The sequence below is a fragment of the Mugil cephalus genome, chromosome 6 (genome assembly GCF_022458985.1).
Source record: "Mugil cephalus isolate CIBA_MC_2020 chromosome 6, CIBA_Mcephalus_1.1, whole genome shotgun sequence".
In the NCBI taxonomy this organism is placed as follows: Eukaryota; Metazoa; Chordata; class Actinopteri; order Mugiliformes; family Mugilidae; genus Mugil; species Mugil cephalus.
Genome location: NC_061775.1, coordinates 5,857,321 through 5,874,435, shown reverse-complemented (window position 1 = coordinate 5,874,435; position 17,115 = coordinate 5,857,321). Strand labels below are relative to the sequence as shown.

At 41.8% G+C, this 17,115-nt stretch overlaps 1 protein-coding gene across 2 annotated transcripts in view; it reads right to left on the bottom strand.

Moving 5' to 3' along the window:
- Window positions 1–13,146, bottom strand: part of LOC125009324 (zinc finger protein GLIS1) — a 65,455-nt gene extending 52,309 nt beyond the window's left edge. For both annotated transcript variants that reach the window (XM_047587197.1, XM_047587198.1), the window contains exons 1-2: window positions 13,009–13,146; window positions 12,512–12,830 (exon numbers count right to left, since the gene is read on the bottom strand). In XM_047587197.1, coding sequence (XP_047443153.1) covers window positions 12,512–12,791 — 280 coding nt within the window. In that variant the 5' untranslated portion in view covers window positions 12,792–12,830; window positions 13,009–13,146. The remainder of the gene's footprint in view (window positions 1–12,511; window positions 12,831–13,008) is intronic.
- Window positions 13,147–17,115: the final 3,969 nt, after the last annotated feature.

The window sequence follows — 17,115 nt, the reverse complement described above, 5'->3', positions numbered from 1 at the left end:
GTAAAGGCTTTGAAACCTACGAGGCATTTCCATTGAATCCCTACTGTTTACAACTGCTTTTCATATATAAAGAAATGTATCTTTGGATTATGATATTACATGTTTATCATTCATCTCGCTTTCATTCAAGATATACAGAACACTATGCAAAAACTAGTTCATTTCCCAGGACATTATGGTGTTAGGCAATTTATATGCTTAGATTTTTATCTATTACTTAACACAGTCTGGGAGACATATGATCTGTCCAAAATCCATTCAACAATGCTACATGCAGGGCTCAAAATGAAGTATCTGCTGCCACACACAAAACAAGGAGCCCTGTAACAAACAATGTGGCCTCCACAGAGCCCTGATCTCAACACAATAAACTTACATGACAGGGATTACGTGAAGAGATTGAAAATCTACATAACCAGGTCGTTCTAAGCATCTAAGAGAAACTGCGATTTTACTTTAGTTTTAAGTTGTCTCAGTGTCCTCTGTCCCCCCATATAAACCCAGACCAACTCCCATGAACACTCCTGTCCTATCAGCAGCAGGAGCTCGTTGCTGCACACTTGTTGTTGGCTGTATGTTCGCGGTTGTTGTCATGTCGCATAACAATTTTGGAAGGTATGGCACGTTGGGCAGAAATATATATTACGTTGGCCTGCCTAACACTCGCGCGTAGTCATAGATACGGCATACCACACAGTGTTTGGAGTATGCATAACTATTTGAAGCTAGTCGGCATATTAAGTCATCTTTCTTTTGTCTGCTTTTTTAATAGAGACACAGATTCCCCCCAGAGCTGAATTAATTTTACATCAGTTTGAGCATGATAAACCCGAAAGGAAAAAATGAAAGCAGTGGGCTGATAGGTTTTTGGATAGGTCGGTGGTGACAAGGAGCCTAATCAGATGATAACAAGCAGAAATAAAGAAATCATTCTTCATTTGGATCTTGGCCTGTGCCATGTGTGTTGCTTGGCTGCTCTCTGCCAGAGGGTGTAAGGGCTGAATAAAGAGGGAATCTCGAAGGGCTCTGGCCTGTACCATGTGTCAAGCCTTTCACATAACCTGGCATTCATTGTGAAGCTCTTTTATGAACCATAAAAAATATTCATTTCGCCCCTGACCTGTTTTCCAATATAGTCTCCAAACCCATAAAAGGGTTTGCTTTTCATTTATTTTTATTTGAAGAACTTTGAAATGCAAATGTTTGTTTCCTTGCACGTAAAAATTGAGAGAAGCAAATCCTAAAAGAGAAATTTGATGTGAAACGTGAATTCTGGCCATTTTACATCATCCCTAACATAAACATGCGGGTTCTCAGTGCAAGTCTTTTTGTGCTGTTAAATGAGTGTACTTTGGCAGGCGGCACTGTGCATATACTGATGCTTTGCCTCTCTCGCTGGACTCCTTCATGGCTCAGAGCTCTCGAGGCTTGTAGAAGACTGGCATCTTTACAGTGGCCTAGATTGGCCATATTTTCGTGTCAAATGACAGGTCTGGCACTGTAAAAGTGATCGCTGTGGTAAGCTATGCATTTACATGCGCAGCTAAAGCTATCAAGGGCACGGCTACCAAGCCCTGTTGACTTTTGCCGAAGTGCGGTTTTGGGGGCTATACATTAAACTTTCTCTTTTTTTTTTTCCCCTCCTTTTTTTTTACTACAGCCATTTTACAGCCCTCAAACTAAAGTACATCCTTGCTTCATCTTCAGTATGTAATTACTGTTGAACTTCCACTTTTTTTTTTTACTAGCTGGAATAAAAAGCTGCATTCTTTGGAACAATAATGACTGTGTTATTGCAAGAATTGTGGCAGATTTATTATTCCCAGCGTATCAAATTGCACTCAACAAAAACAAAATCAACAAATAAAAGAAATGTGTATAAATGCAGACAAATACTACCAATTTATGCTGCGTGCCAGTAGTGCTTTGCTATTTCTGTGCAATCAGACGCGAGCACCGGGAAAATGTAAACACCACAGATGCATAGAAATGACTGACATGTTTATCCATTTATTCAAATACAAACCATTGAAACCATTTCAGTCTCAAGTTGGAATACAGTCTGCATCAATGTCAGTGCAGATATATAAACATACTTAGTCCAGTCATTAAGTGATATTTACTTCGATAGGAAGTGCGATCGGCAGTGAAACCAGCAGATGCTGTTAAAAACCGGGGCTGTGTAGGTGACTTCATAATGGGTTGAAATATGATACTTGACAAATGGCCATTATTTATCATTTCTCACAAATATTTGTTTATCTGTTCATCAGTAAACTGGCAAGAGACGCTGCGATCACGCAACCGCCACTCAGCTAAATCACAATTGTGTCAGGCAGTCAAAATCTGTTTGGATTATATTTTTCAGGGGTGAACGGTTCCTTAATGATTTTGGAGATTTATTTTCACATTTTAAATTGCTATTTGAGTGTATGAAATGCTAACAAGGGGAAAAGAAAACATGTCAATTTATTGGACAATCCATTTTATTTTTGTTTATATCCCGTAGTACCGAGCGTTTGCACAATACAGTTCAGTGACATTGCTAAACTTTTATTTATATGGTCGTTTTCCAGCTCAGCAGACAGACGTGTAATGAAAGCTCAAACAATAAAAGCTTCTTCATTCAGTGCAGCATTTCTCTGTTTATTCCCGCTCGCTTAACGTGACCTGTATCGTTTTACCATCAATTCCTCCCGAAAAAGGCCTGTAACACAGTAGGTCTGTGTGTTCATCTACAGAACAGAAAACACACTGTCAAAGTCCATGGAGCACAGCAGAGCGCACCGGCCTGTGTAATGCCGTGGAACAAGCAGCAGGTATTTGTTAGTTAATCAGCGTTTGAATTAAGCTAGGGGCTGAGGTTGTGTTCAGGAGCAGCGGGGCTGTTTTGACTAAGCCATCTCAGCGAGGGCCCGGTCATGGAGACTCCTAGCATTTGTAAAAGATTAGCGGCCTAGTCCTGATGTACTGGGCTCGGGTCAGTCAGAGTGCACGGCTCGGACGCGGGGCGAGCTTCGCCCTATCTCTCCCATCTGCAGCGCTCACACAGCACATCCACTGGTCCCGGTACATGAGACACACTGAATAATGTGATTAAAGGTTTTGGAGTTGGGGTTTGGAGTTCGCCGAGGGGAGATTATACAGGAGTTGTTCCTTGAGGAAGCAGCATTACCGGGTTGATAGACAACCAGCAAGGTCACGTCACGAAGGTACACAGAGCATAAGTCAAATAATAAGCATATCGAGGTCAGCCTTTTTAGCAACGGTAAAGAAAAATCCCAGTCTGTGCACCATCTGTATATATTCTCCCTTCTGTGTGTCGTGTTTTGGGTGGTTTCTGTTGCACTGCATCATGCTATCAGATGTGAACACTTCCAGTTAGGGTATCTATGTCGAACAAAGGAATAACAATAGTGCACATGCTCTCAAACTATCATTAGCCAAGAGCCTAAATGAAAACCAACTGTGTAGGAACAATAAAATAATTTGTCAAGGGAGAAGGGTGCAGATAAATTCTGCAAAGCATTTTCCAATTGGCTGAGGCTCCGCTGCACCGAGCCAAGTGCTCAGCACCTGGCTGTCACGGCTCTGACGCTGCCTAATTCATTTCAACTTTCAAACACATGCCTATTAGATCACTGTCGATACGAGCTGAAAGTGCCTGATTAGTCTTTTTATCGGCATTAGTCAACGTGTGCTGGGAGCTTGCTTTTTAAGGGCAAAAGTTAGAAAAACAGAATAGACTGGAGAAATCTCTCTCCCCTCTCCTTTCTTCACTCTATCAGTCCACTAAATCTGTGACTCAGCTTTAGTGAGGACATTCTGGGGAAAAAGCCAGGTACTCATCCTAAATATTCATGTCAAAAACTCTCGGTGATATATATAAGAGACATTTCCTGCTACAGGAAAGATTTTTGTAACTGAAGCATGTGAACTCAAATGTCTTGTCTGCGTGTAACCAAGGATCTCAGCGTATCGGTTTCAAGGTGAATGAAGCTCTTCTTGATGGATTTTGGCTTTGCTGTAAAGGTTGTACGTTGAGACGGGGGATGAAGGTGTACACGTCAGGCCAGACCACCACAAGCTGGTTCACATTAGGCCCAAACCTTTCAACCTCTATTTTTATCACAACTGACCCTGCAGCAGCTTTATTAAATATGAAGGAAATCCAGATTTATCATGTGCTGTTTTTAAGACAAACTCTTGCCTACAAACAGTATAAAAAAAAAACAATAACCGTCCCAAAACACTGAATGACGACAATATATCACCGATGACTGATACGATTGTTGAGATTATCAGTGACTCTGCATTTATTTTGCCAAGTGCTGAGATTTCTCACTTTCAAAAACAAAGTTGAGTGTCCTGCTTTGGAAACACGCAACAAGTGGCTGACCAGTGTTGCGACACACTTTCTCCTCGAGCCAAAAACAAAAACATTGTGCACCACAATGCAATAACCTCTTCACTAGAGTCTTCAATTGGATCCCTACTACAATTGGTTGGCAGAAAGTGTTTCTTTTATTAACTTTTCATGTCCAGAGTTCAACTTGTCCATCTTGTCCTCCACTTTGACCCAAACACTAACACACACACAAACATGCGCAGCACGCGTGCGCAAACGGCCTCGCTACTAAATCAAGCACCAGCGAGGCCCATAAGAGATCGTAAGCGTACAACATGATGTTTGTGTTAAGCAGTGTATTATAGGAGCCGACTTCTGGGTCTTGGGGGGAATGTTAAGCATGCTAATGAAGACTGCATACTGAGGCTATTACTCAGTGTAATATGGACCCATTTTACACACTTACTGCAAAGTCCATGTGAGTACAAACAGACAAAAGGAGTGGCACGTTTAATCTTGGCAACAGTAAATCAAAGGAGGACTGAGGGTCTTCAAAAAATACTTCCAGCCATTTCTCCCCTTGTTAGGACACCAGGGCGACAACGCCAACGGAGCCAGACAGCAGAGAGTCACTCAAATACAATTTTATGTACACAACGCATAAGAGACTAAACATAATAATACAGAAGCCGCAGTATAACTGTCGGGTTTGCGGTGGAAACGTCTGAACGTAGATGCTGGAGCATTCGTGAAATGAAGCCTGAACCTCTGGTAGGTAGTGACATCAGCGCAGCAGTTACAGGCCAGATTCATTTTGGACTCCAGCTGCCAAACTCCCTGTTTGGCAGCTTGTCCATCAATAACGATTAAACAAACGCACAAAAGAGAATAAACTCATAAGAGTTTGTTAAGAAAGTGCCGTACAAATATAACTTAATAATGAGTACTTTCCCCTTTTAAAAAGTTGCATCCTTCAGGCAATCATCTGTCCGTGGTTGGAGTGAGATAACTACCAGGTGTTAAGGTTCAAGGCTGTGTGGAAGAACTTAACATTCTTGGGGAAAAATGCATTTAATGAACCTGTATTAAAATAACGCAGGGAAAATCTGTTGTCTTTCAGTGTTTCATGGGAAGTTCCCATACAGAATATATTCCCACACAATGAAAAAAAAAAAACTCCATCACACAACATCTTGGGAAATTGCATCTTCTTATCACATACACTATCTGGCTGCTCCGACATTAGGCCTCGGACAAACGGCCTCAAATATAATTGTCTGTAAAAAGTCTGTAAAAATAACCCTGAGCGTCGCAGATCACAGTGTTGGCATCGAGCCCCTAAAGTTTATTAACATCCAGAGTCGGCCTGGCGACGCTCCCGGCTCCCTGCAACTTGGACTTACAAGCATTAACCTGAACCGGACACCAGCCTCGCTTTCCCAAAATCCTCCACTTCCTCCCAGCCCGCATAACTGTGTTGTCCAGATTTTCTGCTGAAAAAGAAAGAGTTCGACAAGACACTAGTCCACCTGTGCTACATCGCTGATTTGGATGAATAGGATGATATTACTCATATATAATAAATTCTGATAGTCAGCGCTTGGAAAAAAAAAAAAAAGAAGAAAAAAATCAATAAATATCAACTGTGATGAAACTTGGCTCCTGATCTGGGACAATAATGCATACAGATTTATTTCTGCCAATACTTAATGCACACATGAATTTCTTGAGTCCAAATCAACAGCGTAGAGAAGTGCAAGTAGTCACGCTAAGGCTTTATGATTGATGTCTACCCAGATCACTCACAGAGGAAAAAAAAAACAGTGAAGTACTTTTTTTATCCAAACAACTTTCACTCTAACGTGGCTTTGTGCACTTATTAGTCTTGGTAAGTGAGTTAATACAGCGCTGGGACCGGGTTGCATTGCCCATGACTAGAGAATAACTAATTCTTCCAGAACGCTGGGCTTCGATTAACGAGCGCTAATAAAATATATAAACTGCACTATTAGACTTTATAATGTCTTTCATAGTCCTCTGGGGCAGCGCCAGCCAATGGTGCAGGGAGCTGACTGGGCACTGCCCCATGGCAGCTTCCTGGCAGAGACAGAAAGAGAACAAGAGAGAGGATAAAACTCAAGCATTTTGGCTGCTTTCTCCTCCGCTCTAATGAAGGCATTAAAACAGCCTCGGCTCGAATTGTGTTTGCCCATTTGTTTCTGACCACTCAGTTGAAGCCAGCGTCTGATTGGCTGGCTGATTAATCTCCAACGTGACCAGTCTCATAAAAGGGGAAGGTTCAGACAGAATTTAAATGTTCAGCCTATTTGTATTTGTGCATTCGAGACTTTTTTTTTTAAATGATTAGTGTACAAAACTCTGATGTATAGTCAGCGACTCCTACGTGTTGGTAACATTACTCACGACTTGATCACAAATGAACTGCTGACAGCAGCGTGCTCCCTGGTGGAAGATGACCAACATTGTCCTTTCATGCTCGCACAATCTGTCACTGCTCCTCGTTTAGGGAGGTCAATGAAGCCCTCATCTTTATGTGCATATCTTGCCGTGCCTCGTTTTCTTTCCGCCTGTCCGTCCGTCTCTCTCTGGCTGACAGCTGTGAGGGCCCAGAAAGCTCTCAGCCTCTCTCTGGCAGAGGCAGCACGGTGGCGGATGGCCGCTTCAACTGCCACAGTCAGAGTGAAGCTCATTTTTCTTTGATGAAACACAGTAGCACCGAGCCAAGAACAGCAAGTGGCACAGCCGAGATGTAAATCAAAAACCCACCCATGTGCTAAGTCATAGACGGAGAGGTCTGTGAGAGGAGTCGCTGCCGTCTGAAAATGCATGAGTAATGCAGGCTCTATGGACCTGTGGTCAGCCGTAGCATGCGTATCCAGACAAATGGAACAGGAGAAATGCAGAGTAGACTCTTTATCTTTTAACTTTCTGAAACAAATCTGGCGTGATTCACCAGACCTGGCAGATCATTCTCCACTCATCAGCAAGTGTGTGAAACTATTGCGAGCGCTTCTGGAGGCACGCTTTGGGCTAAAAATACCGCTTTTATGACATATCTGAGCCAACTCCGCAGCTTTTTCTTGATTAAGCTGAAGCCTCGAGCACATTTCCTCTGGTATTCCAGAGATGTTTCGACACTTACTCAAACCCGATCATATTTTCGCTATGTGACTGTTTGGATTCATTGGCAGAAAGAAAGCCAGGATGCCTTTGGTTAGAGTGAGATGCCATAGTCATACCACACTGGTCATATAAAAATGAGAACATTTGACATTTGCCTGATGCAGAAGGAAAGGGACGGCGCAGCTAAGCGTTCCGGCTTTTGTGACTGTTTGCGGGTTTGTAAGGTCACATGTTCACTTTGCGACTTCAGACGACTGCTTCTAATGAAAATCAAGCAGAAAGTGTCACAACCTCCCATAAATCTCTCTTCGCATCAAACCTCAGTCAAGCTGACGCAACACTCGTCCCTCCATATCTCTCGTTTCCACGCGCGTCATGCTCATCTCTGGCCAGGTTTGACTGAGGTGACTCAGCCCCGAGCAGATGCCGGATCACGACTTCGTCTTTAGTGACCGTGACTCACCGAGTGCTCTCATTCCATTACCCAGCATTCCCTCCTCGGCTTCTCAGACAGACAGGGGGTTTACGGGAATACCGCTGCAGAATCATCACCGGACCTCCGCTTTATGAATCAGTGGAACATGCTGCAAACATTACACACTGCAACACCCTTCCCAGGCAGCACCCTCACATTTGCCCATAACTCACCGTTGAGCTCATGCAAAATGCAGCGTAATGGGCTGAGGCGGTTTAGCTCATGGGAAATCTAGCGACTGGCGAGAGAACGCGTGAAAAGAATGCCACCATCGGCGTACTACTTTTACATACATAATCACATCCGCACGCACACTGCCGCGTGATTTAGGAGCACGGGCCCAGAAGGAGAGATGTCCGTGTGTCGGTTTTTGTTGACGCATTCCTTTTAAAGCAAAGCTTGGCACACGCAGCAAAATATGTACTGCAGAACCCTTTGACTATCTAAAAAATACTCTTGGTCAACCTCAGCAGAGAAAGTTCAATGAAAGGTCAAATCTCTTCCAAGTGTTTCTGATCAGTCTTTCACAACATCTGGGGGAGAAAGTTGCTATAGGTTTGCTTCACTGCTACTACTCTTTGGCACACTGACCACGAGCGCTGTCGAGACCCTCGGTCGTCCTGTCAGGCATCAACCACACAGAGTAAATCCATATTTCAGTGCTCAATTTGAATCTTTTCAACCATCTGCAGATGGATTCAGTGACTTGCTGACAGTCCGGCAACGGGAAAAATATTTAGTATTTGTTTTGGGATAAAAGCGCAGTGATTATATTGGTATCGAAATCCTGAGGGACGAACCAAGATTTAACTGACACCAATTTTCTACTCTGCTAGAATTAATATAGTCAATTACAAGAGAGCGCAGCAAAAGAAAGATTTGTAAGATGGTTTTGGCGTGAAGTTTCCTGTTCCACTCATAAACTGGGCAAAAGGGATTTATGGAATAATTCCTTCTGATACATAATTTAATTAGCTGTTGTGACTGGAATGATTAGGGTCGACCAAATATTCCTAGTTTTCTTAACAGCATCTTCTTTAAAATCTTTCAGTTCATTGTTATATGTCAAGCCCGACTATGACAGCATGGTCCAGGATGTTCTTATTTCTTCCAAAGAGCCTCATACAGCTCTAAATTCTCAATACGTTAATCATGAACCATCCATTAAGGGGATACCTTCTAAAGATTTGGGATTCACTTCAGCCCTCAGCAAAATGTCTTTCGCAACGTCTTAAAATACAACCCCTATACCGAAATCCAGGACAAATCTGATAAATAAGTCTGTGCACGCATCAAAGCCAGACTTAAAGTAATTCTAAGCTTTTTAAGAAATTTTAAACTCCTTGAAACAGCTGAAGCAAACATTTTCCCAGAATTATGGTTATATAAACATTTTATGTGACACAAATCTGGTGATTTATTCCGATGAAAGTCTCCACTGAAGGAAGAAATGCAGATATTTTTCACCAGTTTGCTTTCAGGTTGAGTTGAGCCCCATATTTCTGATGACTCTGATGATGAATGAGATGAATATTTCTTCGGAAAATGCAATGACTCATATATAAAAACCTTTATGAGGAGACCATACCGCTGAGCTCTTAATGACATCTATCTCGTGCAGCTTTTCTACTGTCTTACAGACAAAATCGGTGCCAACTCTTCTTTCTATACTGGATAATAAGTAAACCACAAAGTTTGATTAGAATAGCTGACCTTACCAAAAGCTCTTAATGCCTGCCTCACAACCAAAACTATTCACAAGCTACTGGGAAGCTGTCATTAAGAGTTTGACACTGTAGAGGGTCAAAGCAGCACAGTAATGGCTGGTTGTTTCTCATAACAGTCAGATTATCGCCCCGCAGGCTGACGTCTACAAATCCTGCTTGGGAAAACACAGGAAACTAAGTCAGTTTAAGGGAATTCAACGTTTGCGCCAGTGCCACTTCACAAAAAAAAAAAAAAAAGTGTGTATATGTGTGTGTGGCATGTGTTTTTATACGTAAGAAATACACGGCGGTGGTTTTTGCGCTTGCATACAGGTGCGCATGTTAAATGTATAAGGGATTTATGTAGGGAAAACATGACATGTGTCAGTATGCGCTGGCAAGACAAGACAGAAAACAGACGAAGAAATATAAAAAGTTCCGACAATGATCAAATGCAAAAGTCCATTACTCATCTCTTTACAGGCTGAATCAACAGACAGGCCCCTGCATTTATCTGAGAGGGTGTGGGGGGGGGGGGGGGGGGGGGGGGGGGGACTAGAGCACGCTCACTCCTCTAACTCAAACATTTTCCTCAAATAAGCTCACAGACTCAGCAGCATCGCGCAGGCCAGGAGAAACTTTAGTCAGGTATCAAATGATGCTAGAGTACACACCGCATTCAGGCCCGATATTCTTTTTGCGAAAGGGTTCAAGTGTTATTCTTTGCAAGCTAAATATTTACTTTGCTGGTGGGCACTAATATTTATAGCACAGTGGACTTGCAGTGTTAGGATGATCAGCCGCTGTTCCACTCACAAAAAGCAGTGTGGGTACGGTTTGAAATGCTAAGCACCGAGTGTGACATCAGTCGGCTGAAAAGAAAAATAAAGAACGACTTCCTTTGAATTCACGCTGGCGAGTGTTGACCGGCGAGAAAGTCGCATTAAAGCTGCTGAGTTTAAAAATCAATGTATTTTTTACCTTTAAAAAAACAAATCAAAGTCCCAATCATCTCATACACTCACTTTTTTGTTGAACTAATTTTGCATTTTGTTCACCTATTAAATACTTCAGTTAATAACACATAAACACTCATGCGCGCACTCTGACATAATTACAAAAAAAAAAAAAATCACAAACAGCTTGCATTTGCAGCCTGGGACTAATTAGAAAACCAACAAAGCAGCACTCAATGAAAAAGTCTCCTAGTAGTTAAATGTCCTACACTTTCCTCTGAGGATTACACATCACTTTAACAGTCCACGTTTTGCAATCACAGGCCAGAGGTCAGAAATCGCCTGTCTGAGGTAAGTTCTTCCTCCACTGTCTCACTTCCTTTAGGATAAATATTACAGCGTGTTCAGAGATTCCTTTCACTATAAATCTAGAGTAATGATTGAGAAAGCAGCTTAAACTCCGGCCCTGTCCCCAAAAGGGAGTGTGTAATACGATGAGCCTGAAATGAGGCACGATACAAAAGACTGATGAGTACTGAGATCACTTTCATACTCTGTGCTCACCAAAAGCGACTTAAACAAAAAACTAAAATGGTTAGAATACAGCACAAGTATGAAAGAGAGCAAAATCACACATAAACAGTGAGTAAAATGTAATAAGTAAATTAATTAGCTACATAAATTGCGTTTTGCTCTTCACAAAATGATTAAAAACTTTTCTAATTCATTAAGTGTCACTCAATTGCTTCCCGAGGTCACAGCAAAAGTACGTGCTCTGCTTCAGAGTTAATCGTCAGAATATAATCCGCAAACACATCTTGCATTCTCACAGTTTACGGGAAGCGAGTTCAAACGCGCTGCAAAGACAATGAGACGATTCATTCTGGTTCGGGATGCTGGGGACGGAGGGCTGAGGGCACAACTGCGCTCCAAGAGAGAGAACTCATAAATGCTGAGACGCATTCAGCAGACATATGGTTTGTGTTTAGTGAGAAGAAACAACAATCAAATCCGTTGATCTTCTTCTTGCTGCAAGGATGATTGCTAATATAAAAGTCTGTTCGGTCTAATCATAATTTAAGACGGGGCTGTAATTGCCTCCACCCTCCCACAACAACACTCCCTCTAAACAGGATGGAGCAGGCTTCTTCCACGGAGACTCAACCCCCAGTTTCCACTCTGGATGCTCTCTGCATGACAGTGCTCATTTCATCTGTGTAATTGTTGTTTAATGATTTGGCTTTAACTGATTAGCCTGTGCCAAATGTTTTTTTGTTTTTTTTCATAAGGAATACAATACAAGGGGATTTTTAAGCAAATTAAACATGTATCTTTAATAAAGAGGACAGGACTGTTTTTTGTAAATGCGGTTTTAAACTGTTTTAATTTGAAATCAAATTGTCCTCATGTGGTTAAATGCAGTGAAAAACACTCTTAACGCATATGATGCACTAAACACTGGCTTGTTAACAGATACAGGAAATGTACAATTGCTTGGCAGCTATTCCTGTAAATCCTCTCACATGGACTCCGTGTGCAAGAGAGAGGACTTTGACTCACTTTGACTGGTGATATTTATGAATTGGCCAGAGATCCAAGTGAGCTCTGAGTTTAATTAACAAGCCTGATCCACAAAACTGCAAACACAGAGCACAGCTGCATCAAAGGATGCTCCGGACTAGGAGCCATGTGGAGGCAGCATTTCAGATAACTTGTAACTGTTAATTGCTTAAAGACTGATCCTGCTGTTATTCTTAAAGATAGCAACTAGATTTAGTTTGTCGTTCAGGTCCAGAAATCACATACTGTAACATTTAATCGCCTCAGCAGCACTGATTACACTCCTGTGCGCACATGAGGAGCGTCTGAGCCCTGAGCCTACCTTGAACCGGCGGCAGGGAGAAGCACAAGCGCGGAGATTTGGCCGACACATGCGATTTTTCCTCGGACGCGTTGGGTCGCTTCGGGCTCGCGCAGTTCATGTGCGTCGGGATGTCATGCGGGCTCCGGCAAATCTGGGACCCAAAGCCACCGTTCCCGGTCCGTCGCGCGCAGATGTCCGTCTTGCCGCCGTACACGGAAAGCGCCAAGCCGGCGAAGTCTGTGAAAGTCGGGGTTTGACAGTGGCTCACCATCCCGAACAGCGCTGGGGAGTTCTGCATTGATCACTCGGCTATCCCATGCAGTGCTGCTCACATCACCTGCGCACATGGGAAGAGGGGGCGAAATAAGAATCAATAAGCCGCCGAAAACTGCATTACCAGCACTGACATCCCGTTTAAATCTTTAACGATGAGTGGGCAAACAAGCGTCCACTGCCTCAGTGAGCATCAACGCGCTGTAAACCCGGTTAAACTGCAGAGATTTGGTAACACCTACCTTCTCCGTATGCCCGAAAGACGCAGAAAAAAGTCGAATTGCGCACATCTGCATGTTTATCAAACTGGAGGAGAAATCATTTGGAAGCCTGATCGATAGCATCCTCCCAGTGAGGATCAGACATTAGCATCCCAGGAGTCTCTTCTCTCTCCCCCTCTCTCTCTCTCTCTCTCACCCCCTTTTTTTTTTGTCAGATTGACACCCAATAGCTCCACTGGTCTGAATGAGCCACGAGAACCAATGAAGAGAGTGTCCGTGTTTCTGAGGGTGGATAAACTCTAGATAAAAACGCCGTAATAGTCGTTGTAACCCAATTCTCAGATTTGGACGCCAATTTTGCAAGATCCCACGTGCGCGATATAAAACCGTTTACCAAGGATTTCTCCACGCTTTCGTACCACGTCCACGGTGCGTGCGTTATCACTCTGAGTAAACCTGTAGCAGTGATGTAATCGAGATGTTATGCGTAACAACTGTTTTAATCAAAGAAAAACAGCATAATACTTTCTAAAGAAAAAAGGTTACTGTGATGAGATGCGCATCAGTTTTGTGTTAGTATCTTGCGGTTTTTTCAGTGTGACCTGTGCGCTCAGGATCTTGGTTTTCCACAGAGGATGGTCTTCATTTAAACAATGAATCGATGCGCATTTACTGCGGGTTGCTCATCGTTTCGTCAGAAAAAAAAAAATAATAATAATAAAAAAAAAAATCTAAGTTTAATTATTATTTGTACCTGCTTCTTGGTTTATTTTCCTTTTTAATTAAACAATTCTAGTAGAAAGAAATAGATGGACGTCTTGGAGGATTCCAAGTTACACATCAAACTTCCTTGGAAAAAAAAATTGGCTACATTCTCAATTGTGATTTATTCAGTAATAATCGAACAAATGTGCACATTATTTTTGACACCGTTCTGAGCTGCTCTTTCATACGATGCTGACCACTTGTGGAAAGCACCTCTGTTCGACAGGTCCTGCTTTTTATTCCGCAGCGCCATCTGGTGGCTTTTAACATCTTAAATCAACGACAGCACGTTGTTGGTGTTATGCAAATGTTTGTTTACAAAGTTTATGAAAAAAAGTATGATGTGACGAGACTTTTTTTTGTAATACCGGGAGTTTCTGCTGCATTTGCGTCCTGTTAAAAATACGATTACTGTAGATAAACACAGGTTGTACCAGAGTTATGCAAGATAGGTCTTTTGGCAGTTCAATGAGACACACAAAGAGAGATAAGAACTAAGTATTTTGTGAATGACTGAAAGAATGAAATGGTGTATACTAATTGTTACTTGTGACCAGGTTTGAAGTACGTCAACTTGTGTGAATTCTTGAAACAACGGGGGCCGTGCAGCTTCAGACAAACATTCTCCCTTTAAGGCAGATGCACACTGATAATGCAGGCCACACCTTAACCCTCTGATCAGTTCGGCTGACGCTGCGCTTTAGTGTTGTAGTAAAACTGTAATCATTGACCAACAGTGAACTTTTGTTGCTCCTGCTTCCAGTAAGTGCACTGCTTCGAGGGAGCTGGCACAGACCTCTTTCCACAGTAGACATTTTGGCTCGTCACAACCAAATGAGCAGGTGTGATATTATCCTGTGGTTACTGAATCACTGTCACAGCTTAGAGGGACTTTTAATAAAATTGGGCGATTTGTTTCACATGTGCCTTAACTAATACTCGACAGATAAACACAGAGTCATAACAGTATTGTTAAGTTTGACTTTTTTCTTTACCTTGAGGTTTTCTTATATTGTTTTCCTCCCACAGTTACAGTGTACATCATTGTTGGCGGACGTCAGCAGCTTCAGACCTGTAGCAGCTTCTCCCCTGCAGGGAAGTTATATTTTTGTTTGGGCACAAAGGTGCCGTTGGAAAACTGATGTCACTCCACAGATTTATAGCTGCATTTGTACATAGCATGGAAGAGACCACACTTAAGCTTCCTCATATTAGACATGACTGTTCTGATGTATGGACTTAATTTCAAACTTCAGAGAAATCATTTTTCTTTATGTACTATTGCATGCAGTGAAATACTCTGTGTTTGGTGTTATGTTAAGGCTTCAACGTAGCCCTAACTGTTGCCTTCATTAAGGTTGTTAAAGAAAAGACCAGTTTGTCACCTCTTTCTCTTCCCTGTAATCCTGTAATCTCACGGACTCTGTATCTCTTTGGGCTTATTCTTCAGTTTGACTAAACATTTTACAATATTAAATATAGTCGAACCGTAGACACGCACAGCCAGACTCAAGAACAGTTTTTACCCAACAGCCATCATTGCACTGAACTCTGTCACTTCAGACTGAAGGTCATATCACTATATTTATAATGAGTGAGTGAATGTGTGCACAGGTGAAGTGGGGAGTGTAAGGACATGTGGATGTAGGATTTATATTTGGGTTCACCGAGGACGTTGAGAGTGTATTAATATGTAAATGTCTGTAGTCTTTTTTTTTCGAAGGAGAACCATCACAAATTCAGAATCAGAATGAATTTATTGTCATTGCATGTCCACATGCAACAGAGATAAAGGCATTCTGTCTGATTCTGTGCTGATTTTACACAGCTCCACTTTTTGACAGCATTAGTTACTTTGTAGCTTCAAGTTAAAAATAAAAAATACATTAAAAAATGTAACTGCTCACATTAATGCAACCTGTGTTCCTCCATGCATCTCATATTTCGAGATTTCACTCTTCTGAACAATTAGACTCTACGTCTAAGACTAAGTTTCTGTGCAGCTGGAATTCCTTCTGAATTTTCATCCAATCTACTGCCAGAAATTTCATGACGAACGACCACACAGCCTTCATAATTCTCCAGCAAATGTACTTGTGCAGTTAAAGCATTTTTCTACTTCTACTGAGATCTGTGCATTAAATATCATGTTTTAGGATTCATTCATTTTTAATTAGATTTAGACTTATTTCTAATATGAAACCTTATTCCTGGTATTAATAAATCAGGATCTGTATAAATGCTACAGTAAAAGTGAAAGATCATGTGCTACCTGCTCACAGAAATAAGGCTGTCACTTCCCTCCTCACTGACACGATTTCCCCTCTTGGATGTTCTTCTGAGCCCTTGGAAAAAGAGAAAATGATTGGCACAGCGGTGTCCTTCCAGCACGCCCTTAACGTCCTCACAGAAAGTACGAGAAACACCAAAACATCTGACATTATAGTGAGTAAGGGGATGTTATTCATGAAAGAGGTTTACAACGGTTTGTGTAGATGGGTATTCTACTCTTTATTCAAATGGAGTGTAAATTTGAAAGGTGCACTACGAAGACAACAGGGTATGAATGCACAGTGAGCAATTCCTCTGCATCAAAAGTTTCCACAAGGTCTCTCAAAGCTTACCCAGAAAATAAGTCTTTCACTGCTGGATGTGGAACTTCACATTGAAAGCAGACATGCAAAACCTGGACATTTTTTTTTGTTAATCATTATATAGCCCTTTGCTTAAGAGAAAATGTCAACTGTTACCTAATCAAGCATGTATGAATGACTTACATAGTGTCTGATATAGTGAAATATATTCAATGTACAACTTCATCAGCTCAATGAGGTGCTATATTCTTCATAAAGTATATATATATAAAAAAAGGAGTCTGTAACTTGTAATCACAGATGAGATGATGAAGTAACTTTGTGTGTTACACCACTGAAACTACTACACCGTCATTGTGTAGAAAAAAGGTGTAACAGGAAATTAACAATGCAGCATCCATAAAAGCTCATAAACTCTTTTGCGATATGATTAACGCACATGTTAATATCCCAGGACCTAGTCTGTGTGTTACATCTCTACTCACCAATACTGATTCTAGAATTTCATCAGATCCTACTGCTATAACCTCAACCGACCCCTGAAACAGGATTTCTGGGAATTGGCAGCCCTCAGGTCCAGTATTTCATCCTCACTCTACATGTCACAGATGGATTTGTATGTCAGGTAAGTTTTGAAGCTTCCGTGTCTCACTTATGATGGATACTTGTGCACCCTTGTCCCACGGAGCTTGGTCCTTTACGTCATTTATTTTGCATCAGACAAGACACTTTTTACCTATCAGCTGTCTAGGAACTCCAGCTCTTTATG